The 27,677-nt window shown below is 54.9% G+C and overlaps 2 protein-coding genes across 5 annotated transcripts; both read left to right on the forward strand.

The window, feature by feature from the left end:
- PPARD (peroxisome proliferator activated receptor delta) lies at nt 1-23,571 on the forward strand. 4 transcript variants are annotated; one of them, XR_013958353.1, is made up of 9 exons: nt 1,179-1,208; nt 5,309-5,398; nt 16,740-16,974; nt 17,629-17,780; nt 18,825-18,963; nt 19,536-19,738; nt 20,133-20,586; nt 21,556-21,943; nt 22,225-23,571. XR_013958353.1 is itself a non-coding variant. In XM_080633024.1 (8 exons), the coding sequence occupies exons 3-8, from the start codon at nt 16,839-16,841 to the stop codon at nt 21,801-21,803; spliced, it is 1,332 nt and encodes a 443-aa protein (XP_080489150.1). In that variant the 5' UTR covers nt 1,179-1,208; nt 5,309-5,398; nt 16,740-16,838; the 3' UTR covers nt 21,804-23,571. The 4 variants fall into 4 exon arrangements, 3 of the variants coding, with proteins under 3 accessions (XP_080489151.1, XP_080489150.1, XP_080489152.1); XM_080633024.1 differs by having other exon boundaries at nt 21,556-23,571; XM_080633026.1 differs by having other exon boundaries at nt 20,136-20,586; nt 21,556-23,571.
- LOC308229223 (putative E3 ubiquitin-protein ligase makorin-1) lies at nt 22,368-27,244 on the forward strand. Its single transcript, XM_080633120.1, has 9 exons — nt 22,368-22,480; nt 24,433-24,627; nt 25,197-25,316; nt 25,413-25,711; nt 25,950-26,032; nt 26,130-26,350; nt 26,580-26,690; nt 26,763-26,892; nt 26,967-27,244. The coding sequence occupies exons 1-9, from the start codon at nt 22,473-22,475 to the stop codon at nt 27,111-27,113; spliced, it is 1,314 nt and encodes a 437-aa protein (XP_080489246.1). The 5' UTR covers nt 22,368-22,472; the 3' UTR covers nt 27,114-27,244.
- Nucleotides 27,245-27,677: the final 433 nt, after the last annotated feature.

Consider the following 27,677-nt stretch of genomic DNA (forward strand, 5'->3'; position numbering starts at 1 on the left):
ACAGCCCAAGCCCACAGCTCTGCCCAGGCTCCGCTGTCCTGGGGCACATTTTCAGGAAGGCCGCATCTGCACTGAGGAGGTGTCAGGTGAGTACCTGCAGCGGGAGCAGAGCCTGTCCTGTGCTGCAGCGGGAGCAGTGCCTGTGCTGCGCTGCAGCGGGAGCAGTGCCTGTGCTGCGCTGCAGCGGGAGCAGTGCCTGTCCTGTGCTGCAGCGGGAGCAGTGCCTGTGCTGCGCTGCAGCGGGAGCAGTGCCTGTGCTGCGCTGCAGCGGGAGCAGTGCCTGTCCTGCGCTGCAGCGGGAGCAGTGCCTGTCCTGTGCTGCAGCGGGAGCAGTGCCTGTGCTGCGCTGCAGCGGGAGCAGTGCCTGTGCTGCGCTGCAGCGGGAGCAGTGCCTGTGCTGCCTCAGCAGCCCAGCCACGGCTGTGGTTCAGCTGGGTGCGAAGGCACAAGATTAGCTCCGTACCAGACCTCGAGTGACGGCACCGGCAGGAGAAAGCTGCACCCCCCCGCAGGCAGCTGAGCAGCCCTGGGGTGCAACGCAGACAAGGGCCGAGATTGGGAAGGGGAGGAGAGCCCCAGAGCTCCTGCAGGCACCTCGAGCGTGGCCCTGGTCCCACCGCAGCCAACAGGAGACACGGCCTGGCAGAGCTGGTGTCAGCCGCTCCCTGCCCCTCAGAACAAAGTCGGAATCAACCAGGGTGCTCAGGCATTGGAACAGGCTGCCCAGGGCAGGGCTGCAGTCACCGTCCCTGCAAGTGTTCACAGCCGTGGAGACGAGGCCTCAGTGCCATGGGTTAGGGGTGGCCTTGGCAGTGCTGGGAGCGGTGGGACCGGATGCTCTCAAAGTCCTTTCCCGCCCCGCTGTGCTCCGTGCTCCCCCGACACCCCCTGCCCGCTGCCCCCGCCGCCATCTTGTGCCGCCGCCGGGCGCCCCGCACCCATCACGCCCCGCGCGCAGCACCCGCCCCTCCCGGGAGGCCGTGCGGGGGGAAGTGTGTTCCGTGCCCGCCAGGGGGCGCCGCTGGGCGGGGCGGGCTGGCGCCGTTGCCGTGATGATGCCATCAGGACCCGACGACGACCGCGATTGGGTGAGCGGCGCTGGGGGCGCGGTGGCGTCAGGGCGGGCGCGGTGACGTCAGGGGTTGAGGGGCGGAGGGTGGCGGCCGTGAGGGGAGCGGGGCCGGGCGGGGCTGGGGCCGGCGACGGAGGTGAGCGGGGCCTGCGGGGACGCGGGAAGGGGCCGGAGTGGGCTCAGGAAGGAGGGGCAAGGGGGACGGGGCCCGGCGTGGAGAGATGGGGAGGGACACATGGGGTGTGGGTCAGCGGCGATAGGGGGATGAAGGGGCCTTATGGGACAGTGGAGGTAGAGATGTGTGGGGTGCAGGGGTGTGGGGGACAAGGTTAAGGAGTTATGGGCAGTGGGGATAGCGGTATGTGGGGGCAGGACGTGTGGGACTGGAGAGGGAGATATGTGGGGGCTATGGGCTGTGGAGCAGTAGGAGTAGGGCATGTGGGGTCCAGGGGGTGTGGGGCAGTGGGGTTAGGGGTGTGAGGGGAGGACAGGGACGTGGGTCGTTGGGCACTGGCCGCACGGAGGAGGCCGGGTGTGGGGCAGAGGGGCAGCTGAGCTGTGGGGTGGTGATGATAGGGGGTGGAGGCTGGGGACGGGGCTCGCTGTGGGTGCAGGTTTGAGGAGAGGGGATGCATGGGGGCTGTCTGAGGAGGGGGTGGAAGAGGCAGGGAGAGCTGGTGGTGTGGGTCTGAGCGTGGAGGAGGCAGGGCAGGTACTTGGGGGGCAGTGAGTTGCAGGGGGTGACAGAGCAGGGGCACATCGGTGACTTCAGGGCTCAGGCTCGTGTTACTGCATGGGAAACTGGGGGAGATGGAGGACGGGACACGGCCCAAAGTGGGGAGGCTGTGGGGGGACAGGATGGGGCAGTCTGCCTTTCTTCTGTCCCAGGGGTGGGGTGGCAAAGGTGGAATTAGCCAGGGGTTTTAGGGTGCCGATGAGGGGAACTGCTGGGGTGTGGGGCTGGAAGGAGGAGAAGCAGAAGGATCAGGATGACACATCAGTGGTGCATCAGGCAAGGGGTTGCTTGAGGAGAAAAGATCTGAGAATCCTTTTCTCATGCCTCGTATCTGCACTTTGTGCTGCTGCTTTCCCTGAGATCCCAGATAAAAGATGTTCACTTCTTCTGCCGTGCTTTTTTCCACCTATAAAGTAGGGGTCATGCTGCACTATTAAATTGTGGTTCTGAAGCACCTGAGACTTCTGCATGAGGTCGCTTGTCTCATGCTGTGAACACTCATAGCTGAGTGCAGGAAGGTGGTACCTGCATGCTGGCTGGGTAGAGTGTAACCCTTAACTACCTTTAAAAGCACTGGTAAAAAACCTTAGGTGAAGGAGCGTGCAGAAGTAGGTGGTAGGACTTGAAGCAGGAGGCCTAATTTTCTTTCAAGGTACACTCCTCTTTTGTTTTGTCCTACCAACCTGTTGCAGTTTTCCCTTGTTGGCTAGCTCCAAGCTCTGTTGTTATTACCAACTAGGATCATGGAATAGTTAGATTTGGAAAGGACCCTAAGATCATCTAATTCCAACCCCCTGCCATGGTTCTGTTGTTACATTGAACTGTTCCTCACCAGGTGAGTTTTGACCTCCCCTTTTCCAGGTCGTCAAAAGGCCTCCTGACCTTGCTGTACATCCAGACATTTGTGTGCACTGACTGTGTGCATCTCAGGAGATGTTTAAGAGGCTTATTCTATGAGCATAGAATCATATGATCAGAGAGCCTCCAACCTACTTACAGAAACCAGTGAATTAAAGTTCAAAACCTATTTATGAGGTAGGTGTGTTTTAGTGTCCCTGGATGGAAACTCAAGGCACAGAGAGGAAAGGGAGCTGAAGATGCAAATTGTCAGCAAAGCAGGAGAGAATATACCCCCCCGTGATGATCCCATCTATGCTTTTCTCAAAGCATCTGCCTGTCACTGACTGTATTGTATCTGCAGGGCTTTAAACAGCGTCTGGGTGTAACTTACTCAGCCTTGGCCACCTTCTCCTTTGACAACTGTGCTGGGAGGCCCCTCACACACAAACAACAGTCATGTCTGTGGGCAGGAATCGGGTCTCTTGAGCCCTCCTGTATTGGGAAAGCCCCTTTGAATGGGCTGGGGGTGGACAGAGAGAAGCAGGCTTTGGATGTGACAGAGGGTCTGGGTATTGTCCATCGTGGTGATGCAGAGGGATCTGAGCATGGGAAGAGGATGCAGTGGTGGCGGGAGTCTGAAGGCTGGTAGCAGTGTTGGTCTCTTGAACTGGTGACCTGGTTTAAGCAGCCCACATCCCATTTCTGCTCCTGGCCCTCCTCCTACCATCTCTCTCTGTGCAGTCTCCTTGGCTGCCTTCAGTGGAAAATCCCTTTCTCCTGGTATAAACATGCCCCAGGCTGTGCTGAGGTGGGAGTTTTCTCTGTGACTGTGTGATGTGTCAGCCAGGGATGCAAGAGGAAGTGTTCAGGAGGGATGTGCTGGCAGGTTCCTTCTGCACCCTGCTGAGCTGGTGCAAGTATTGCCTTGTGTGTGGTGGTGATGGGGCATGCCCTGGCAGTTAGCTGTGAGCAGGACAAGGTGAGCCAGTAATTCAGTTCTAATGCTCAGCTCTCTGGCAGCAGCAGAGTGCTCTGCTCTGTGATGGGAGAGAGCTCAGGGTGTGATTTGTGCACTCCCAGCGCGTGATTCATGCCCTCCTTGACAGTGTCAACGTTTCACTTTGTTCCTGAATCAGGGACAGGCTTTCTTGCTGGTGCAGGGGAAGAAAGCACACTCCTGATGTGCCAACGGGGTTGTAAAGACTTTATTCCTGTCTCTCACCAGGAGGGTTAAAGAAAAACTTTGAGCGTTTAGAAAAACCACCTTCTGTTTTGGGAGAGAACCTGCTGTAGCTATAGTGTCCCGCTGTGAAAGTGAAGCTTCTGTGCGTGGGTTTATGGCCCTCACTAAAGCAGAGAGCTGGGCACTGGATCTGTGCTTCCCTCCCCAGATGACCTTTGGGCAGGCTTGTCCTGGCTCAGGTCTTAGCTCCTCTGCCTGTAAAGCTGGGGCAACCACTCTCTTCTCTGCCCATAAACCCAGGGCTACCACTGTCTTCTCTGCCTGCAAACCCAGGCCAATCACACTCTTCAAGGTAGGAACTGTGATTTTTTTCTTATCACTGACCACACGAAAGAGCCATCCTCATGCAAATGATGCTCCAGTGCAAAGGACTGGGCTTATTTTTGTGGTTCTCATACTCACACCCTCCCCTGGACATACCTGGGCTGTCGGTGGTGTAGGAAACACTCTCCGCACTCACGCTGGTGTGCTGGGAGCCTCAGCTTTTGGGGCAGGCAATTCCTTTCTCCATCCTCTTCTGAGCAGGTGTGGGTGCTGCGTCAGACCCAGGAGGTACAGGAGGGTGTGCAGAGGTTGTGGTATTCACTCTGCCCTGAATTTGCTCCCCTTGCCTGCTGAGCCACCCCTCTTGCTGGGTTCATGGTCAGTGTTCTGCTGTCTTGTGCATCATGCTGTGTTGGAGGTAGCAATCCCAAAAGGGGCTTTTCCATTGGGGTGGGAGGAGCCGCTAAGCTTGGGTTATGTCAGGCAGGGTACAAGGGTTCAAGTAGCATGATGTTCACAACATCTTTATGTAATATGTTAGTCCAGTTAGTCGGCATAACTGTGTCTAAAAATAGAGCGTATTTTCTCCAAGTCCTCTAGTTAAAGCCTCACAAGCCAGTTTTTTCTCCCCAGCGTTGGTCTCTTAATGCTCTCCTGAGCCTGAAATTCTCAGGCTATTTGCAAAGTTATCAGGAAAACCAAGAAGAGTGAGTGAACTCTGTCAAATCCTCAAATTTCCGCCACTCAGAAGGAAGTTTAAAGCTGCAGTAACTTTCTGGCAGCCTTTTAAAGGTGAATTAAGCAAACTGAGTAAACAAACCACCTTACAGCCACCCCACACCTTTTTCTAGCATCTGCTTCATGCATTGTCATAAAATCTCAAGGTCACTGGCCTCTGACCTAAGGCAAAGGTGTTCAAAGCCTGGTGAGGGGTTGGGGCTGCCTCTGTTGGGGGTTTCCGGGCTCACAGAAGCTGCTGGAGCTCCGGGAGACACTGTGAGGGGACTCACCCCAGCCTATGGTTTCAGCATGCGGTAGAGGGAGCATGTGTTTAAATTGCAGAGCTGTTGTTGGATCCAGCCCAGTTCTTCCAGCAGTATAAATATCTGGCCTTCAGCACAGCCCTGCAAATTCCCCTTGTGTTCTCTTGCAGATTGCTTCAGTTTTCAGCTCTCTATGCTGACATGGTAACTGAAGAGTGGCTTTCAGCGACAGGCAGACAGGGGACAGCGGCTCCGGAGAGGTAACCCTTTCCCTTCCATCCACCAAAGCATTTATCCTACATATGTTTTTAAAAACTAGGGAAAGGGAAGAGCCTAGGAAGTGCAGCTTGCTTTCAGCAAGCTTTCCTTTTGTCCATGAGCTTAAACTTGCTTTTTTAAATTTAAACTTTATGCCTTATTTTTGCTCAGTTTTTGAATGCAGTCTTTATGGATTACACTTAGGAGTATGCTGTGAGTATCATAGACTAATCCTGTCCTTCTAAGCCAACTGTTACTGTCAAAGTGCAATGACCTAATATTTGGTTATTTCACTGATTTTTATGACTGAAGGTGGCTGTTGTAGGCTGGGGAGGGCACATGAGATCAGGGACTGCATTTGGGTAACCTCCCGATCCAGACATGTGATCTGACAGCAGTGCTGATACTGCCTATCACCTTACTCTGACAAAGCTGAGCAGGTTACAGCAGAGCTGGGACAGGGAGTTTGAGGAGCGGGTCAGCACTGCCTTGGGTGGACATTGTCCTGCCCACAGACCCCTGAAATGATGCCCCAAAGTCTTCACTGCATTCACCCTGCACCCCTATGCTGCATGTAGCCTCTAACGGTGCTGTGGCTGTCTGTGTGTAGGGGGGATTTATTTTTGCTGCAACACACATCCAAGGTGTTCGGCTGGATACAGATGTGGTTTTCTGTGTCAAGTTGGTGCAACTGTTGTGCTGTCTCTGTTCTGGCATTCGAGATGTGGACTTCCAAGGATCTTTGCGGCATGTGGAGAGGATTTTGTCATGAGCCACATGGGGCTTTGCTGTTCAGAAGAGCACTGTTGTACAGAGCTGCTTACTAATGTTAATGGTCTCTGTCTCTCCAGCATTTTGCTTGTTGACAAATCTGTATCTTTGTACAGTACATCTTGGTGCCTTTTGGTAATATTTTGTCTGTAGCTGTTGAATTATGAACTGGAAATCTGCAAATGTTCTTTTAGACACAGGAATTAGAACCACAAGAGACTCCTGGGCTCCTGCTTGCAGCAGGACCTGACACATAAATGTTTTTTTAACTGGGTGAGATGCTGTTACAGTGGTTCTGCCCGAAAGGTAGAAAGGTGCTGCCAGAACCCAGCCTGGCTTGTCCTGCCTGAAATCTGGGAGGTGTTGGTTTATTTTGTGATCTGTATTGGCTCTTTTGCTTTATAGCAGGAACAGCTGCCCATGCTCAAACCCACAGGTTTGCTCAGGCTGTGTACCTGCTTTCTCATCAGGGGCTTGCAGAGGATTCTCTGCTTTTGTAGAGGTGTCACCATTCAGAGATACACTGCTTATCCCTGGAATAATCTTGGAGACTCTGGGGAAGTCTAGACAAGCAGAAGTGATTTCCATAGTTAGTACAAGTAAGATTTTTCTGTAGAACTTTAATTTTATACTCTGAAATGTGCTTACATTGGCAGAATACTCGGAAATGACTTTCCCAAAGCTGGGTTTAGAGTGGAACAATTGATGCCAATATGAAGCTTTTTGGTCAAGGCATCTTCCCCAGAATGAATGCTTTGGGCATTCATTGGAGCCCTTCAGTGAACCCAGCCGAGGGTTCACTGGAGCCCTTCTTGGCTACAAGAAGGGTTTAGAGCAGAACTAACTCGGGATGTATCTTGCTTTCAGGATGAGATCTTGAAACGCTCTAATATTCCTTGTTAGGATCATAGCATCTGGAAAATGTGTGTCCTCCAAGAGCTTGTGCTCATCTAAGATCCATTGAGTCAGATCTTTCAAATTGGCTTTGCAAAGGGTTCCAGAGTGTATGTTGAGGTGCTTTCCAGGGATCCCCATGGCCAAGTTCTGCTCAAGGGTTTGGGGTTTGTGCAGGCTGTGATTTGCAGGGAATCCTGACTGGGGAGGAGGAGATAGAATGAAAGCCCAAGACAGAAGCACAAACACTTCTTGTGGTGCTGGGTCAAGCCAGAGCACATGTCTGAGGCTTGTGGAGAGCAACAGCCAGATAATGTCTGTGCTAACCAGAACTGTTGCCCTCATGCTGCATTTTCTGGTTTGCCCTAGTCTGGGAACTGGAATTTGGAATAGCAAAAACCAGAACGTGCACCTTCAACCCATAATAGAGATGTGGAATGGAGACAAGGAACAGTTCTGGTGGGTCAGAAGGGCAGATAAGCTTTCTTACCTGAGCTGATAGGGAAGCATTTATTTGATGGTCTGTTAAGACAAACTTTACTAATGAATGTCTCATTAGGAAGGGCTTGGTCAGGCCAAAGAGAGGATGGATGAGATGGCTTCAAACTAAGCAGTGTTTTGTGCAGCCACCTCAGTGATGGGAGCCTCAAATTCCTGGCCTGCCCCATTTCTTACAAACGTTTGTTTTCTTTTAAAGCAACTCTTGATTCTATCTTAATGCCAGTCTGGAATATTGCTGAAAATGCCTAAACCTGCTTTTCACCTTGAAGTTGTTTCTATGGATTCTGCTGGAGCTGTTGGACCTTGAAAGCTGTTAAACCCATGAGGGCTGATGGTCAGTGGGTTCTCATGACTGTGGCTTGTTGCGGGACTTAAGGACATGGGAATCTCTGGAAAAGGGTCGCTGATGAGCATGAGCTGGAGCTGTTGGAACCTGTTGAGCTCCCAGGAGCTGGTTGACCTGGTTGTGTTTGGAAGTGGTTGTTGTTGGCTGTGTACTGCAGCTGCTCTATCTGTACCCCCAAGATGATGCCAAAGACATGAGGATGTTGTAAAAGATGCTGATGCTTTGCTCACGTGTTTGGGGTCTGGGGCCTGAGGTGGAAATCCAGCTGGGCACACTGTGATCCTCTAAAGAGGTGGAAATCCAAATGGTCAGAGCACACTGTGCTCCTCTAACTGGCAGAGGAGTCTTGGCAGGATGCTGCTGACATGATTGCTGCTTGGATCTCTGCTGAAAACACAGGGAAACCTCCTTCTGCAGTCAGCTCTGGTTGTGTGAATGTAGCCAAAAATAGTCAGGAAACATCATTCCCCTGTAGTTCCCCACCAGGGTGTTGAACTAGTTTGTGTAACAAGGTTAATATAATGTTCTTTGGGGGTTTCTGTACGGAGATGTTCACAGTTAAACAGACTCCCTCTTTTTCCTTGCTCTGTGGTTAAAATAGAAATGCAGCAAACACAGTGATTTGTTCCTAGGCCCTGCTGAATCATCTGAACGTAGCCTGGGCATAATTGCTCACTGTCAGCCACATCCTGGGAGCAGAGCAGTGTGCCCAAGATATTTTGCTAAGGTCTACAAAACCAGTAGCGCTCTCGTGGGAGTCCAAATGTAAGTGTAACAAAACTTGTATATAGGCTGGAGGATTCTTGTCTAGTTGTGGGGGGTTTTGCTGTTTAGCCCAGAGATCTAAAATCTCTGTCACTGCAAAGTGAATCAGAGTCATGGAGTGGTTTGGGCTGGAAAGTATGTTAAAGCTCCTCCAGCTCCAACCCCTGCCACGGGCAGGGACCCCTTCCACTGGAGCAGCTTGCTCCAAGCCCCTGTGTCCAACCTGGCCTTGAACACTGCCAGGGATGGGGCAGCCACAGCTTCTCTGGGCACCCTGGGCCAGCGCCTCAGCACCCTCACAGGGAAGAGCTTCTGCCTAAGAGCTCATCTCAGTCTCCCCTCGGGCAGGTTAAAGCCATTCCCCTTGGCCTGTCCCTGCAGGCCCTTGTCCCAAGCCCCTCTCCAGGTTTCCTGCAGCCCCTTTAGGCACTGGAGCTGCTCTCAGGTCTCCCCTTCAGGAGCCTTCTCTTCTCCAGGCTGCCCCAGCCCAGCTCTCTCAGCCTGGCTCCAGAGCAGAGCTGCTTCAGCCCTCACAGTGTCTCCATGGCCTCCTCTGCCCTCGCTCCAACAGCTCCACATCCCTCTTGTGCTGCTGCCTCAGAGCTCGATCAAGACTGCAGGGGGTCTCCGCAGAGCGCAGCAGAGCATGACCAGACCTCATGCTCTGGGTGTGCAGCCCAGCACACGGTTGGCAGAGAAGAAGTTGTTTTGCTACTGATTTTGTGGATGTTTTCCTGGACCTGGGAGCACTGGAAGCCTAACAGTAAACCTTACTGGGTATTTGGCTCCAGACAGAAGCCTGCACACACATGTGTATGATCCAGAGGGATGCATTCGCTGACTGCTACTTTTCTACCCTTCGTTGCTTTTCTGGGGAGCTGATTGCCCCATCCAGACACTGGGGTAACACTTGCTGGTGTCCCAGTGGCGCTCTGGGGAAAAATAGAATGTTTCCTGGTGCCTGCAGCACTGCCAACTGATGGCCTTGCTCGCTGCCAGCACTGCTCCTGTTTGTACTTGTTCCACTTGCTGCTTTCCTGGTTTTCCATTGAAATGCCGCTCGGAGTCTTTAACAGCCTGTGCCCCCTGTTTGCCTTGGGAAGTGGTGTTGCTGTTCCCATGAGCTCCTCCCTCGTCAGCCCTGTTCTATAATTACTGATGTTCCTGAAACCGGATCTTTCCACGTGCCCTGCTCAGGTTCAGGACAAGGGGTCTGTAAGCAAAGAGTGCCCCGGAGTAAAGTGTGAGGGGACTGCAAGAAGTTGTGGAAAGTATCAGCTTACAGTGGTGTGGTGGGTTCTCTGAGCTGCCAACCTCCTCACCTTCGGGAAGGTAAAGGGAAAATATCCCAGACAGCTTCTGTGGCGCTTCCAGAGACAGGAATGTGAAAGCTGGCACTTGTGGGACAGCAGCAGAGCCTGCTGATAGGACATAAATAGGGGCCACTGGGCTGGGTTTGTGGGTCCCTACCAGGAGATGGGAACAAGGTCTGTGAGACCTGGAGTCCCTTTAGAGCCTCGATCATCACTGCAGCCCCATACAAGCTGCGCTGTGCCTCTCTGCCAGCTCCATGTATGCTGTTTGCAACGCTGTTCCCAAAGCATTGCCAGGGCTTCACAGCCACCTCTACTGTGAAGCTGCTGCACCACTGGAGTGCAGTGGAATGAGCCTCTTTCCTTACCAGACTTAATGATCTTCTCAAATAGCAGCACTTCAATGAGTTTCCAGCTCTGAGCAGCCCTGGTGGTGTCACCTTTCTGGTACTTGCTTGTCTCCTGGCTGTGGTCCTTGTTCCAGCAGGTCAGACCCGTGTTCCCCTCCTGCCTACGGGTGTTCTGGGCTGTTCTGAGCTGACAGCAAACCAGAAATATTGGTCAACAATTGCCAGGAGGGGATGTGCTGGTTTATTTAATCCTGGCAACGCTTGGTGTAGGAACGTACAACAGGAGAAGGAGGTCACAAGCGGTGTGCTGAGCTGACCTGGGCCAGGCTTGGGAGCGTGACTGCAGACGGGTCAAAATCCGTAAGAAGGGAGTAAACAATGACACTTGGCACTGATGGATCCAAAACATGCCGTGGCTGTGAGCTAAGGCAGCGTCAGGAAGGAAGCACTCAAAGTCCTGGCTTTGGTTATTTTTGGGGTGGGGTTTGGGTTGTTGGGGGTTTTTATGATGATGAAGGAAATGGAGGTTTTGGGATTGATGGAATTTGCTAGAGGTCATGAAGAAGGACTTCAGAGAAGAGCTGACAACTGCTCAGCTCTTCACCTCCCACCATGCTCTTACCCCTTCTGCTAAAGGCAGCTACAGAGCTGCTCAGAGGATGAAGAGAGCAGGGATTCCCTTCAGTGGGAAGGTGTAGGGATGATTCCTGTGAAAGCATTAACCCTCTCCCAGATTCTGCGCACATCTATGGAGCTGTGGTGCCAGAGATGTCTGCAGCTCCTGGAGGATGAATTGAAGAGCAGAGCAGCCTGGCAGACTCCCTTCTGCACATGAATTCCTTGCCCAAAGTTTGATTTGCTTTTACCATACCTCCTGCTTTCTGAAGAAACTCAGCACAGGCAAGAAAGCAGAGAGTTCCTTTTGGAGCAAACTGCTGTGATCTGGTTTTGTGGACAGCAGCAATTGTGGTGCAAAAAGAGAAGGATCAGCGAGTTTGGCAACCTTTGTAAGTTTTGGTTTCCATTCAGTGTCCAGGAAGTGGGTGAGTTAAAACGTGGTAGATGTGTGATTCATTTTGGCTGCTCAGGGCAAGTGAGGGAATCTCCTGCACCCTCTGTCACATGTTCCTGAGTTCCTTGAGCAGCAGGGCAATAGCAGCTCTGGCAGCACCCTGCTGCTCTGTCTTCAGGGCTCGTGCCTGGTGAAATGCAGCCAGCACTGGGGAGAACATCATGGCACTGGGCTGGGGCATGGTACAATGCCAGAGCTGATGCTTCAAGGAGAAAGTCTGGCCCTAACTGTCAACACTGGCCAGGGGCACATGGAAGGGCTCTTCCTTGCTAGCTCTAAGAGTTTATTTCTGCATGTTACTTTAACAACCGCAACAGCACTCCAGGCTTGGGGAAGAGCGGCTGGAAAGCTGCTTATGGAGAAAGACCTAGGGGTGCTGATTGATGGAGCTGAACATGAGCAGCTTGTGCCCAGGCAGTCAGGAAGCCCCCAGCATCCTGGCCTGGATCAGCACCAGTGCGGCAGCAGGGCCAGGGCAGGAATTGTGCCCCTGCACTGGGCACTGGTGAGGCCGCACCTCGAATCCTGTGTTCAGCTCTGGGCCCCTCACTGCAAGAGAGACATTGAGGGGCTGGAGCGGGGCCAGAGAAGGGCACTGGAGCTGGTGCAGGGCCTGGAGCACAGTGTGATGGGGAAGGGCTGAGGGACCTGGGGAGTTCAGTCTGGAGAAGAGAAGGCTCAGGGGGGACCTCATGGCTCCCTACAAGTACCTGAGAGGAGGATGGAGCCAGGAGGGGCTGGGCTCTGCTCCCAAGGAACAAGGGATGGGACAAGAGGAACCGGCCTCAAGCTGCACCAGGGCAGGTTTAGATGGAGCTGAGGAACAATTCCTGCCCCAGAGGGTGCTCAGGCATTGGAACAGGCTGCCCAGGGCAGGGCTGCAGGCACCGTCCCTGCAAGTGCTCACACCCCGTGGAGACAAGGCCTCAGTGCCATGGGTTAGGGGTGGCCTTGGCAGTGCTGGGGTAAGGGTTGCACTGGATGAGCTGAAAGGGCTTTTCCAGCCTGGCTGATTCTGTGATTCTGTGATTCTGTGTAGTCTGCCTTGAGGCCTGTGAGTAAGGGAGGAAGCACTTGGGCAGTGCTGCTGAGATCTCATTAGCTCATGATCTTTAAGAAACAAAACCAAACACCTTTGGTGCACTCAAGTTACCTTTCCTCTATTGCAGCATCTGCTTAGCTCTTATTTGACTTTTGTTGGTAGTAGCTGATGTCGAGGAGGAGGAACAGAAACAGGTACTTGATGTGCAGCTATCGGAAGCTGTGACACATCCGAGGGGACGACCGCAAGTGGTGGCCAAGGAGCAGCAATCACATTTTGTTTATGGATTCAGTTCAGTGTCTCTTTGTGGATTCATGATGTGCTGTGCGTCACGGGAAGCGTACAGAGGGCTGTGTTCTCATCTTGCCCCTTCCAAAGGGATTCAATTCTGTTGACTGGGAATTTGGCTAAAACTCCAATCCAGAGGAATATGAACGCAGGCTGGGAGTGCTCCTGTGGTAAACTGGTTCCCTTCGCAATTCCTGGTGACCTCTTTTCCAGTAACTTGAACAACTGCTTTGAGCGGGTCAGCTCTGTGACTTGGCCCTAGGGAGGTTTGAACCTTTTCTTTGACACTTTGCTCTGCCTGGAAACTCCCATCTTCCAGGGTGGGATCTTATACTGGATGATCCTCCACATTGCAATGGGGACTTGGGCAATCCCATCTGGATAAATATATTGGAAACAAATGGATGTCTCTTGGAGGGGAATGGGAGCATGTGTCCTGACCAATGAGCACACCAAAATCACCTCTTGTTCGAGCTCACCACCAGTGAAACTACATTTGGGTTAAAGATGAGATCTTTCTAATTACAAGCACTTCCTTGCTCTTGCTCTGGGACTGTCTGGCTGCCAGCACCTGAGTGTCTGTGTTAGAACACACGACCCTGTCTTGTGACACTGCACTGGGACAAGAACACTGGTGAGAAACCTGGTTTCTTTCCTTCTCCCCTTGTGCCATGTCTCTCCCCCATGCCTGCTGTATGGTTTAGCTTGGCATAGATGCCAGCTCCCGCTTCTAGTGAAGATAAACCTGTTGCAGTGCTGTTTGCAGCGTGGGAGCAGGCATCTGCCCAAGCCAGAGCCAGCAAACAACCCCACTGCTGCCGGCTCCCAGGAGGGTGACTGCTGCCTCTGTCAGGCTTACCAAAGCTCCTTGGAATGGGATTGAGGCAAGGGCAGGGCAAGTCACGAGATGATTGCCCTCTTGCTCATTTCCATCCTGTGGAAGAGGAAAGGAAACAGCTTTGCTGGATTCTCCAGAGAAGCTTAGGAAGGAATTCACGTTCCGTGTCTGTGTTTCCATCCTCTTTTTGTCACTGCCCTGTAACAGCTGATGAACAGGGAAAGGAGGTGGCTGTGCCCTGCAGCTCAAAGCTTTGGGCTGTGCTCTGGCTGGTGCTTTTTAGCCAACGGGAAGAGACAGTCATCCCTCCTCTGGCTCTGCCTGCTCTGCAGCTGCATGTGAAGGCACGAAGTGAATGGAGAGGTCCTGGGGCTGAGATGGGCCCTTTGGCCATCCTCTGCCATCCCCAGCACCATCCCACAAGGATGCAGGGCTGTGACAGCTCTGCCCATGGCTGTGCTCGTGCTCAGAGTTCGGACAAACCTCTGGGGAGCTCTGGCTTCCCAGGACACCCCACTCTGCACCTCGGGGCTCACAGGAGCTGAGGAGCATGTGTGAAACTCAGCACAGCCCCACAGCCTCCATGTGCTGCCCTGGCTGGGGGCTGCATCTCTTTGGGGGGGGGGCCCTGCCACACTGGCTGGCTCCATGCTGGGGCGCAGGCACAGCCTGTGCCCTGCCTGTCACGCGGGTGGTGGCGGCCTTGGCCCCAAGGCAAGGGTGCAGCCTCCTGTATGGAATCAGTCCCATTTTCACTGTCCCCTCCCTCTTTGTGTGTTTAGAAAACAGGGGAATGGCTGAGGGAAAGGCAGGTGTGCAAACAGTGCTCACAGCTTCCCTCTGGCCAGGCCCCTGCACTCTTGGCCTGCAAGGAGATACTAAAACAATATATTCAGAGCCTTCTGGTAGAAGCTTTTCTCTCTCTCTCTGGCTCTGTCCACTCTCAAAGGGTGGAATCCAAATCCTTCTCTTTCCCCTAATGCCTGCATGCACTTGGGGAGTCTTAGCTGGAGCCTGGCCTTGCTCTCTGTGAACATCCCACCCTCTGCTTTTCCTCCTCTCAGGGCTGCACACCCCTCTCCAGCCACCCTGACACCAGCAGAGTTCCAGGGTTGCTTTGGTGGGTTTGGCAGTGTAAGCTGGGTGTTGCAGACCTGCTGCCACCCTGGGGAGTGCACAGCCCTGAGTAGGTCGGGCGGATGGAGGACAGTGTGCCAGGGATGCAGCTAAAGCGATGTGTCCACCTTGTTCCGGTGGCAATTAGGATGAAGCAGAGGGCTTCATCTGCACTGGGTTTAAAGCAAGTGGCCTGTGCTGGATGCCAAAGGAGAGCTACTAAGAGGCTGGTGAAGCTGCGGCAGGCTGTATTTTCCACTGTAGCCTAGTTTCTCCTGCCGCAAGCTTCCCCCACTAACTGCTCTTCCAGGCACAAGCGTTTTCCTGGTGTTTGTACGTTCATTTATATATAGCCTTCAAACCCATGGAGCTCGTTTCCCTCCATCTCCCATGAATTGCTTTTCCTGCCTGTGTGCCATGTCCCACTGTGTGGGATGTGTGAGAGGAGGCCAAGGATAACACAGCCCTTCAATGGTCCCTCAGTGCTCTTGTGGAGGCACGTGGAGGGAGGGCTCTGCCCTTGTCTGAGCACCCCTCTGCCTGCTCCTGCTCTGAAGGGGGTTGTTGGCTGCCTCTAACATACCTCTCCTGGAAACAAAGCCATGTGCCCTGCAGCTGGAATTCCCAGTGTGGAGGGGAAGAGCAAAGCCCCCTCTCCTGCAGGAGACCCAAGCTCCAGAGGTGACTTGTGTCCTGGCTTTGTGACATGTTTGCATTCAGCCTCCTGCTTGCAGGTTTGCTGATGGCTTTCCAGTGAATCCAAGGAGCTGGCTGTGGCGCAAGCTCCAGGTGCCAATGTTAGGGTCTGCTGCAGGAGGGAAAATGAGCCCAGGGAGTCTGGAGTCACTGCTCCTATCCCCCATCAAGCCCAGTGCTGTGGTGTTGGCTTGGGCATGGGTCACAGACCATCCTGGTGCTTGGAGGCTGATCTTGTGTGGGTTCCCTGTGAGTAGGTTGGTTGCTCATTTCACTCTGCTGTGGGCTTGAGGATGCTGCATCAGTTTAACTCATGCAAATTGAGGCTTTCCTGGTGGAAGATGGATTTCAGTGGCTATTTCTCCATTTAAAAATAGCTCCTTCAAGGAATTGGATGCAATTCTACATAAACCAGGCTTGATCTATTCATTACTCAAGCAAGAGTCAGTTTAGGAACCAAGATCTGGAGGTAAATGAGCACTGGGATGTTGAGGCATGAGGTGGATAATCAGGCAAGATCCAGCATTGGAAGGAGATGGGAACCGGAACTGCGCCATTCACGCAGCTTGAGTTTTCTATGGGCTGTTTGGGATGGACTAAGGCAAACAAGGAGCGGAAGCGTGCAGGAGGGGGGGACAGGGCCGTTCCTCCCACAGGAAACTCGGGATTGGGACACAGGCTGGATTGTGGCTGATGTGATCACACTGCTCGGAGCAGCAGCAAGGCGTTGAACCCAGCTCTTGGCACAGGAGCCGAGGCCAGTTACAACATGGCAAGTGGAAATAAACACAACTGGTGGAACTGGCAGCACTGCAATGGGAAGAAGCGTGACAGGAAGCATCAGGCTTGCAGATGGCTCACACAGGCCAGGGACTCTCAGCCACTGTCTGCTCTTAACTGCGCCTGGCTCTACCAGCATCTCCCACCCATGGGCATGGAGCTGCTGTGAACTGGTTGGCTGCTGCCCTCCCTCCAAGCTCTGGGGATGGTGGGTGAAGGCAGCCCTACCTGAATCCTTGTGGTGGTGTTGGTGCTGTCAGACCCGGCCTCAGCGCCCACCCCAGGGTGCTGCCTGCTCAGGAGGACATTGTCTGGGGCAGTGTTTCTGCTGTGGGACTTGCCCGTCCTTGCGTGATGCCTGGGCTGGTTTGTGGTCTGGGCTTTAAATACAGCTCCAGTGAGCTTCTGCTTCCTTGAGACCTGCAGAGTGTTTATACCAGAGTGTAACATGACCTCTAAAGGTCCTGCTTGTCTCCCTGGCTTAAGGAGAGAAAGCAGAGGGGGACTGGTGTGGAGCCACACTGCCCTGCTGCTGGGGTGCTCAGTGGGTGCTTTCTTCTCTGTCCCACAGGCTAACAGGAACAGCCTGGTAGGGTCCATCTCGAATAGACGCGGATGATGCCAGAGCTATGACAGCGATTGCAGTCTTGGCACTGAGGGGTGATCAATTATGGAACAACTACAGGAGGAAGTACCTGAGGTCAGGGAAGAGGAGGAGGAAGAGGAAGAGGCAGTGATGGTGGCAGGCGGAGCCTCGGACACAAGTGGAGGACCAGACAGCTCACTGCCTTCGAGCAGCTACACAGGTGAGTGGAGCCCTGGGAGCATCCAGGCATCCGCATGCTCAGCTGCAAGGGCAGAGGACCTGCCCCTGAATGGAGTTTGGTGGCTTGTTTATAATCTCTCCCATTTACAAAAAGATGCATCGAGAGCCAGCTTAGGGAGAGGCTTAGTTCTTTCTGTGCAGTCACTGCACAGCCATTGACAGCAAGTTGGGAGATGGAAGTTTAAAAGGATAGGGAAGTAACGTGAGGGGACTCCCAGGGTGCCTGAGAATGCTTCCCTGGCCACTTCTTGAAGTCCCCAGTGCAAACTGATTGTAGGAGCTGGAGTGGGAAGATCTGTTGCTACTGAAGATGCTCCTCCAGAGCCCTGGACATCCCAGCTGGGCAGCCCTGCGCCCGCCGCCTGCCAGCTGGGGATTATAACATTGCTGGTTGGATTTCATTGCCTAGACATAAATGCCAGAGGGGAGAAATCAGCACTGATGTGATGTCTCTCACACTGGGGGCACTTTTGGCTCTGTGCTTGGCATCTGCCTGCAGCCAATGCCTGATCAGATGTTATCTGCCCACTTGCAATGCCAGTGGCAGGGTGGGACTGTGCTGGAAATCCCAGTTGGACAGAATGCTGGGTTTGTGGCTACAGCCCGAAGGGATGTACCCTGTTGTGTGTTGCAGACCTTTCGCAGAGCTCCTCTCCCTCCCTGTCGGACCAGCTGCAGATGGGCTGCGAGGAGGCAGCTTTGGGAGCGCTCAACGTGGAGTGCAGAGTCTGCGGAGACAGAGCCTCGGGGTTTCACTACGGCGTCCATGCCTGTGAGGGCTGCAAGGTGCGTGAAGGATGGGCCGGAGACTTGACCCCTGGGACCATGATACCTTCAGGCAGCAGATTTGCAGCAAAACAGGGATGCAGGATTGAGGGATTGTAAAAACATAGAACCATAGAAGGGAAAGGACCTTAAAGCTCCTCCAGCTCCAACCCCTGCCACAGGCAGGGACCCCTTCCACTGGAGCAGCTTGCTCCAAGCCCCTGTGTCCAACCTGGCCTTGAACACTGCCAGGGATGGGGCAGCCACAGCTTCTCTGGGCACCCTGGGCCAGCGCCTCAGCACCCTCACAGGGAAGAGCTTCTGCCTTAGATCCAACCTGAACTCCCCCTGTTTCAGTCTGAACCCATCACCCCTTGTCCTGTGACTCCAGTCCCTGATGAAGAGTCCCTCTCCAGCATCCTTGTAGGCCCCCTTCAGACACTGGAAGCTGCTCTGAGGTCTCCATGCAGCTTCTCTTCTCCAGGCTGAACATCATTTGCAACTGGTGTGGAGAGTACAGGCAGACAGATACTGGCCTGGGGGAGTCAGCTGAGATGTGTAAGGCCTATATCTTGCCCCATCATGATTTACTTTGTAAGGCAAATCTGCCTGTCCCCATGGGGACCCTGGCTTTGCTGTTCAAGATGCTTTCTGTGCAGCAGCTCAGCAGTGAGCTGTGTGTTTATCCCCCTGGGATCACTGGCTGCAGCTTGGATGTGCCTCTGAAATTCTTCCTCCCACAGCAGATGCCAGCGGGGCTGCGTTGGGCCCAGGCCCTGCCAGGCATTCCTGCAGGCTGGGGCTCGCTTGTTCCTGCATCCCTCTGCCTGCAGAATCACACCCACAGCTCCCAGCACCAACCCAGAGCCCTTCCTCTGCAGCCCCTTCTCCCACCACACAACCTCTCCTTGAGGCAGAAACTCTGCTTGTGTCAGAGAGCCAGGGCTGCTCCTCCCCACCCGGCTGAACCCCCATGAGGCTCCCCTTGTCCCAAGCCGGAGGTGCTAACACTGCTATTCCCTTGTCCCCCTGCTCTGTGTCCCCCTCTGTGCCACCCACCTGCAGGGTTTCTTCCGCCGGACGATCCGCATGAAACTGGAGTATGAGAAGTGCAAGAGGAGCTGCAAGATTCAGAAGAAGAACAGGAACAAGTGCCAGTACTGCCGCTTCCAGAAATGCCTCTCACTGGGAATGTCACATAATGGTGAGTGAGTGTCACTGCTGGGTGCCAAGGGGCCACCTGCCCTTCTGTGAGGGGTTTGTATGTAGCTTTGCTTTAGCCCATTGCTGTCATCTTGCTGAGGGAATCATCTTTCAAACACAGTGCTTTGAGCCTTTGACTCTTCATCCCCTTCTACACAAGAAGGGGTGGTTTGTCCCCACCATGCAGGCTGGCTGGTGGCACATGGCTTTCCCTTGTGGGTTGGCCCAGAGGGAACTGGACACACAGATTGCACTTCTGTGCTGGGATTTTTAAGCTTCAGTTGTAACCATCTTGTTCCTGGGCAACTAAAGGTGTTTATGTGGGAAGAGGGGTCTGTGTGAGAGCTCAGAGGAGTGGGAATGGGAGCTGGTGTGAGGCTGTGTTGGCAAGAGTAACCAGGAGCAGTAACAGCTGGTTCATGAAGGTGTCAATGCTGGAGGAGCTGCATCCCCAGAGAAGCATTGTGCTGGTGTTCACCAGCAGACTTCTGTGGTGGCAGAGCAGATGCTGCTTCCCTGGATGCATCCCCTGGGATCATCCCCAGTGTCCTGACCTACTGCTGTTGCCCCCAGCAATCCGCTTTGGCCGCATGCCCGAGGCAGAGAAGAGGAAGCTGGTGGCAGGGCTGACAGCGAGTGAGATCAGCTGCCAGAACCCGCAGGTGGCCGACCTGAAGGCATTCTCCAAGCACATCTACAACGCCTACCTGAAGAACTTCAACATGACCAAAAAGAAGGCGAGAGGTATCTTGACCGGGAAGGCCAGCAGCACCCCAGTAAGTTCCCTCCCCAGGGCAGGCAGGGTTGGCCATGACCAACACAGGGGGCTGTTCGCTGGGGGATCCTGCTGCAGCTGTTCCCCATGCAGCAGCTCCCAGCTGCAGCCAGATGGGCTCTCCAGATCCTGCCCCTGGCTGGGCAAATTCCTGTTCCTCTGCAGACTTGGGCTGTTCTGGGGGTACAGATTGCCCCAGTAGGAAGAGAACAGCAAAGGGACAGGCAGACAAATGCAAGGGTCCTTGGCAGAGCTGGTATCTCGAGTCCCTGCAGCATGTTCATAGAATCATAGAATAGTTCGGGTTGGAAGGAACCTTCAGAGGCCATCTAGTCCAACCCCCTTCAATGAGCAGGGACATAAATGTGTTCCTAACTGCTTGCTTCTTTTTCAAGCAGCCTTTTGTGATCCATGACATGGACACCTTGTGGCAGGCAGAAAAGGGGCTGGTGTGGAAGCAGCTAGTGAATGGCATCCCCCCCTACAAGGAGATCGGGGTGCACGTCTTCTACCGCTGCCAGTGCACCACGGTCGAGACTGTGCGGGAGCTCACCGAGTTCGCCAAGAGCATCCCCAGCTTCATAGGCCTCTACTTGAACGACCAAGTGACTCTGCTGAAATATGGGGTGCATGAGGCCATCTTTGCCATGCTGGCCTCTATCATGAACAAGGATGGGCTCTTGGTGGCCAATGGGAATGGCTTTGTGACCCGTGAGTTCCTGCGCAGCCTGCGCAAGCCCTTCAACGAGATCATGGAGCCCAAGTTTGAGTTCGCAGTGAAGTTCAATGCGCTGGAGCTGGATGACAGTGACCTGTCTCTGTTTGTGGCTGCCATCATCCTCTGCGGAGGTGAGTGGGTGTTCTTGGCCATGAAAGTGTCAAGAAGAGCCCTCCTGTACTTAGAGGTGGTTTGGGGTGTGCTGCAGGACCTGAGCTGCAGCTGCCAGAGATCAGCCGGGGGTGTCTTAGGGGGATGGGAGAAAAACAGAACAGTTCCAAAAGCAGCACTTCCGTGGCAGTGATGCCTGGCAAGCTTGAACCAAGAGCAAGATGTGTAGAATCATAGAATGGTTTGGGTTGGAAGAGACCTTAAGATCATCCAGTTCCAACTCCTGATACAGGCAGGGATGCTTCACACTAGACCACGTCACCCAAGGCCCTGTCCAAGCTGGCCTTGAACACTGCCAGGGATGGGGCAGCCACAGCTTCTCTGGGCACCCTTGGCCAGCGCCTCAGCACCCTCACAGGGAAGAGCTTCTGCCTTAGATCCAACCTGAACTTGCCCTGTTTCAGTTTGAACCCATCACCCGTTGTCCTATCACTACAGTCCCTGATGAAGAGTCCCTCTCCAGCATCCTTGTAGCCCCCTTCAGACACTGGAAGCTGCTCTGAGGTTTCCACGCAGCTTCTCTTCTTCAGGCTGAACAGCCCCAATGTTCTCAGACTGTTTTCATACGGGAGCTGCTCCAGCCCCTGATCATCCTCGTGGCCTCCTCTGAGCTTGTTCCAACAGTTCCATGTCCTTCTTATGCTGGGGACACCAGAACTGTACACAGTGCTCCAAGTGAGGTCTCACAGGGGCGGAGTAGAGGGGCAGGATCCCCTCCTTCGACCTGCTGGTCATGCCGACCAGCAATGAGAAGTGGCACCTCCTTCTTGTATGCTGCTGTGGATGTGTTGTCTGAGGGCACACTTCCCCTGGTGTAGCTGATGAGGTTGGAGTCATGGTGGGTGGGTTACAGTCCCCGTCTCCCGTTTCCCAGGAGGAGCATGTGCTTTGGAGGGCTACACCATAACCCTGCAGCTTCCTCTCCACAGACCGCCCTGGCCTGATGAACGTGAAGCAAGTGGAGGAGATCCAGGATAACATCCTGCGGGCGCTGGAGTTCCACCTGCAGTCCAACCACCCGGATGCCCAGTACCTCTTCCCCAAGCTGCTGCAGAAGATGGCAGACCTGCGGCAGCTGGTGACAGAGCATGCCCAGCTCGTGCAGAAGATCAAGAAGACAGAAACTGAGACATCTCTGCACCCTCTTCTGCAGGAGATCTACAAGGACATGTACTAAGGACCTGTTATTTATGCAAATGAAGCCATGATTCCCATCAAGACTCTTTGTACAGAAACAAAGGAAACCTTTTCCCCCATGTCTTCCATTTCTTCTACTGGAAACTCTTTTCTACGTGACCCTGACGTACGGTACATAGGGTGAGATGCCATCAGCCACCTCCTGCTAGGCCAGGGGCTCCAGTTAACACACACTAACAAATGTACAAAGGCAAATCATAAGCTAGTTTCCGTTACTACAGCCCAGCTCTTCAGCTGCTCCTTGGAGCAACCACACGGTTTACATGGTGGGGTTTCCTGCAGCAGCCTGGGGATGGTGGGAGACGTTGTGGTCATTAGGACACCTGAGCATGGTGCAGGTATCTGCTGAGGCCAGCCACAGCACTGACAATGTGTCTTGATCTTTGTATTGCACTCCGAAGATGTGGTCCTGAGCCGTGAGGAACAGTGTGATGAAAGGATGTTTCTCCCTATCCCAAAGAAAAGCCAGAGTGTTTGAAGGTGGGCGGTGTGGTCCTAGCAGAAACCCTCAACTGCTGCCCCCTTCCCTCGGTGTGTGGCGTGTTCCTGTCTCCCAGAGGGATTATGTGATCTCTGCCTTCCCTTGCTCCTGGTACCGCTGTTTCAAAGGGATCCTGCTCCTCAGCACCTCCATGTGAGAGATGGAAGGATGAGGAGGTGAGTTTGGTTCATCAGAATCCACCTTCAGAGCGGAGGATGGAGTCTTTGTGCTCCCCAGGCTGTCCTGCAGGGATGTCAGTTACCAGAAAGGCCTGTGCAAGGCCTGGGGCTGGGCAGGGTGAGGTGCAGGGCTTCTGGCTTGTCCTGCAGCCCCTTCCCCAGCCTGGGGGGCTCTGGGGGTTGTGCAGCAGAGCTCCCTGTCAGTACCTGAGCAAGCAAAGCCTTCAGAAACACCAGCAAGGGGAGAGCCACAGCCAGCCCAAAGTGCTTGTGATGCTGAAACAGCATTGACCTGTTAACTGCCCTGCCTCAGTTTCCCCTCTGTGAACAGGAGCTGGATTGTCTCTTCTCTGCTCGGAGGAGGAGCACAAGGATTAGGTGATGTGTTGGTTGCAAAGAGCTTTGGAGCTCTAAACCAGTAGAAATGCCAAGGATTTATAAAAGGGGAGACCAAGGGTGGGTTGCCCACAATGAACAGGAGCTTCCTGTCCCCCAGGCTCTGGGAGACACAGAGCCTCAGGAAGGGCTCAGTCCCTCTTGGGACCTGCCCACCTGCAGCTTGTGGTCCCATATGTCCTGGGCAGCCTTATTGTGATCCTGATATTCCCAAGGAGGGGTTGTGGGAGCAAATCAGTCGGTTTTACTTTATTTTCCTTCTCTTCAGGGTAGCAGATTTCCCTGGTGCAATAATTCCTTTAAAACCCCAAGGGAAGAGCTCTGGGTGTCCCCTCCTGTATCCCAGGGCTGGCTGGCCCCAAACCTGCCCCTGCTGCTGCCCTCCAGCTCCTGTCGTGCCTCAGTTTCCCTTTCCCCTCCCTACCTCACAGGGGGGTTATGAATGACCGTTTCTAAAGCACTTTGAAGCCCTCTGGGGGAAGGCACTGGATGGATCCCAGGGGATTTGTCCTTCTCAGCGTGGCCGACATGGGACTCACATGCTCGTCATCTGGGGAACCTTTTGCTCTTCCCTCCTTGCCAGCGTTAACAACCCTCAAACTGAAATGTATATTTTTGCTAGAAGTACCAACCTCCAAGTGTTTTTAATAATATAAATAGTGTCCACAAACTGACTTGACTTTAAATAAATCCGAACAAAATATTTAAGAACCTTTTTAGCATCCAGCCTTTGCGTGTGGGGTTTCACTCAGGCCCCTTGGGGACCTGCCCTTTGGGAGGGGCTTGGTGTGATTTCCATGGATTTGCCATGATTTCAAGGATTTGTCAGGTCTCAACAGCCAAGGGTTTGTGGGGAGCAGCTGCCCCCTCCCCCAGCTTCCCTCTGCCCCCCCCTCGAGAGCCCCCAGGGAAAACCATTGCCCCAGCCCTTCCTTTATAAAACTGGTAGAGCTAGAGTTGGAAGGGACCTTAAAGCTCCTCCAGTTCCACCCGCCTGCCACAGACAGGGACCCCTTCCACTGGAGCAGCTTGCTCCAAGCCCCTGTGTCCAACCTGGCCTTGAACACTGCCAGGGATGGGGCAGCCACAGCTTCTCTGGGCACCCTGGGCCAGCGCCTCAGCACCCTCACAGGGAAGAGCTTCTGCCTAAGAGCTCATCTCAATCTCCCCTCTGGCAGGTTAAAGCCATTCCCCTTGGCCTGTCCCTACAGGCCCTTGTCCAAAGCCCCTCTCCAGCTTTCCTGTAGCCCCTTTAGGCACTGGAGCTGCTCTAAGGTTTCCCCTTGATTGCTCAATGTGATTCCTCATTGACTGATGCCCATTCCTGAGCAGCAGCCCCCAGCCAGCTTTCCCCCCAGTTTATATGCTGAGCATGACATCGTAGGGTCTTGGAATATCCCTTTGGGAAGTGGGGATTGCTGTCCCCACTGTGTCCCCTCCAAGCTTCTTGTGCCCCCCTCATCCTTGCTGCTGCAGCAGTCTGGGTAGCTGAGAAGTCCTTGGGTCCGTGTAAACACAGCTCAGCTACAACTACAACATCCGTGTGTTATCAGCGGTATTCTCATCCCAAATCCAAAACACGCTGCACCAGCTCCTGGAAGGAAAATTAACTCTGTCCCAGCCAAAAGCAGGACACGGGCCAAGGCCAGAAGTAGTCCCAGGAGGTCGCCCAGCCGTTTGTGCTGCCAGGAGGAGATGGAGCCGGGCTCGCTGGTGGCCCGCGGGGGCAGCCTGAGACCCCTGTGCAGGTAGGACTTTGAGGGGAAAGGGGAGGCTGGGACCAGCTTCTGTGGGAGAAAGGCTGGAGATGGGGCTGTGAACCCCTCGCTCTGTGGACAGGGAATGGTTTGTGATGCCCTTGAGGCCCCCTTTCCTGTATCCTCTGGAGGGTGAGGGGATGGAGGGGACGGGGCCTGTCCTGTCTGGCTTCCCCTGCTCTGGAGCTGGGGGTTCCCAGCAGCTACCCAGTGGGGCCCCCCCTCCCTGCCAGCCCCAGGCTGAGGATTCCTTTGCCCCTTTCCATGCCTTCCATACTCCAGTGGGACTCTCTGCTCCCCCAGCCCTAGGGAGATCCCCAGCCTCATGCTTCAGGCCCCCCCCGGACAGCCCAGCCCTGGGCTTCGTTTAGCCAGGAGGAGGCGAGGCTGGATGGGGCAGGGAAAGCCCTGGCTCCCACTGGGATCTGCCCTTGGGGAGGGCTCCTGAGCCCAGACACCAGCCTGGGGGCTCTGAAAGCATGGCCCCATCCAGACAAAGGGGGTGCCCAGGGGGGATTGTGGGGTCTGATCCTGGCCATGCGGGCTTCTCCGGCTGGCAGGAATTTCGCCCGTGGGTTCTGTCGCTGGGGCCAGAACTGCCGCTTCTCACACGACAGAAAGTCAGCCCAGGTCTGCAGGTACTTCCAGAGCGGGTTCTGCAGCTACGGAGAGCGGTGCAGGTAAAGAGGCAGCGAGCAGGGGGGGCTGCTGCCACCGGCGTGGGCTGGGAGCCAGGAGGTGTCCTGCTGGGCTGATGGGACCCTCTGTCTGTCCAGCTACGAGCACATCCAAGAGGAGCCAGTGCCGGTGGGGACCCGCTATGGCCCCGTGCCCCCTGTACCCCGCAGCTACTGGGGCTCAGAGCCTGTGCCCATGGCCATGGCCCGGGACTGGGGGGGAGCCCGGCGCAGCTTGGCCCCCCCTGCCCCCAGCGTGACACACGTGGCCTTCAAGTTCCCAAGTGTGGAGGTTGCGGGGGAAAAGAAAGCCAAGGAGAACATCCCTGCACCTGATGATGTCCCTCGTGGGGCCATCGGCGGAGAGGCTGCCCCTGCACAACCTCAGGGTGCCTCAGGTAGGTGCCTGGGGATGAGTGAGGCTGAGGATACTGTGGTGCTTGGTCATGGTGGTGCACCCTATGCATGTTCTTTCCCCACCTCCCTCCATCTGTGGGCAATGCCCAGATGTGAGAAGCAGCTTTTATTGGGGCTGGGACCATAACTGTGGAGCCTGTGCTCCGGAGCAGCCATCCTGCCTCTTGGATGGTGGGGGGGGGATGTGCTTTTCCCCTCTGAGAGCTCTCCTGCCTGCAGGCTCCCAGCTGCGAGTGCTGGGACTGGATCCCAACTCCTCTGACCCTGGGAAGGAGACAGTGACAAGGACTGACCTCGCAGAGGTGAGCTGGGGCTCCCCTGCACTGGGTGGTCGCTGTCGCTCCCTGTCAGTCCCTCTGGGCAGTGGCAATGGGCAATGCCGTGTGCCTCCACTTGCAGGTCCCCAAGGAGCCGGGTGCTGTGGCAGCGCCGGTGTCAGGCGAGGCACTGAGGGCCCGGAGTGAGGCCGTGGTGTGCGGCATCTGCATGGACCGGGTGTACGAGAAGCCTCTTCCAGAGGAGCGGCTCTTTGGGATCCTCCCCAACTGCAGCCACGCGTATTGCCTGGGCTGCATCCGCAAGTGGCGCCGCAGCCGCGACTTCCAGAGCACCGTCATCAAGTGAGCGGGGATGGGGATGCGGTGGGGTGGTCACCATCCCCCTTCCTGCACCCTGAAATCCTCTCCTGGGTCTTGGGAAGGAACAACTTCCCTTTGGGAACAGGCATTTGGGTGTTGCAATGGGGTTGGGGATGCTGGATGAGGCTGTAGCGGTGGGATCAGCCAGTGTGGGTGCTAGGCTGATGCTCCTTGCTTCCTTCTTGGGACCTGCACCCATCTCCTTTGCCAGGGCCTGCCCACAATGCCGCGTCACCTCCAGTTACTACATCCCCCACAAATACTGGGTCTCGGAGGGGGCTGAGAAGGAGAAGCTCATCAAGACCTTCAAGGCACGGACAGGGTGAGTGTGCGGCACTGTGTGCTCTGCACTCCTCCAGGACCTGTACCCACAACTGTGCTTTGAATCCCACAGGAAAATCAGGTGCAAGTTCTTTGCCCAGAGCCGCGGGTGCTGCCCATTCAAGTCAGACTGCATCTACCTGCACGAGCTGCCTGCCCGCCAGCCACCACGACGCAGGCAGCAGCACCCAAGGGTGCCCGTTGTAAGTGGGGGGGCACATCCGGGGGGCCGGGGCACGGCTCCAGGCTGGGGTTCATCCTGTCTCCTGTGCTGCAGGACCCTTCTTTGGCGAGCTCTGACGAGGAGGATGAGGAGCTCTGCATGCTGGAGTGGGCTCTCAGCCTGGCCATGGTGGAGGCAGGCTTCCGGTACTCCAGACACGGCCACGAGATGCTCCTTGTGGAATTCAGCGACTCTGACTAAAGCCATGGGCTGCCCCACTGTTGGTGGCAAGGGAATATCCTCTGGGAGGGGGAAGCATCAGCTTTGGATGTGTTGGGCTGCTCCCAACATTGCTTTGGGGTGCTGCACCCTGGATGGGGTGGGATGAGGAAATCACCCCCCTGTGTTGATGGACCCCCAGCAGGTCCCACATCCCACGGGAAGCCAGGGGGTGATGGAGCTGGGGGGGGTCTCAATGCAGCAGGGCACAGGCCCACCTTCTCCTGCCCTCGCCTTGGGTGGTGGAGACCAGGTTGGGGGGCCAGACCGGGGCTGGGTTTCAGGCTGGCGGGGGTTTAGTGCACACGGGGCCGGGGGGGAGCTGCGGGCGCTGTTTTAAACTGCTTTTAGCCAATGTGGACGTGATGAAATAAACCGAGCTGTGAACGACCACCGCCGGGGCTGTGCTCTGGGGAGGACGCGAGCGTTTGCCCTTTAAGGGTTCATTTGCATAATTAATCCAATGTGCATGGGCGGTTGATTTGCATACGTGGCGCGCTTTTCCAACGGGGCGGGCCCCGGAAGTGGAGTGGTCGCGGGTTCCGG

This window comes from Psittacula echo, assembly GCF_963264785.1.
Source record: "Psittacula echo genome assembly, chromosome: 22".
NCBI classification, from domain to species: domain Eukaryota; kingdom Metazoa; phylum Chordata; class Aves; order Psittaciformes; family Psittacidae; genus Psittacula; species Psittacula echo.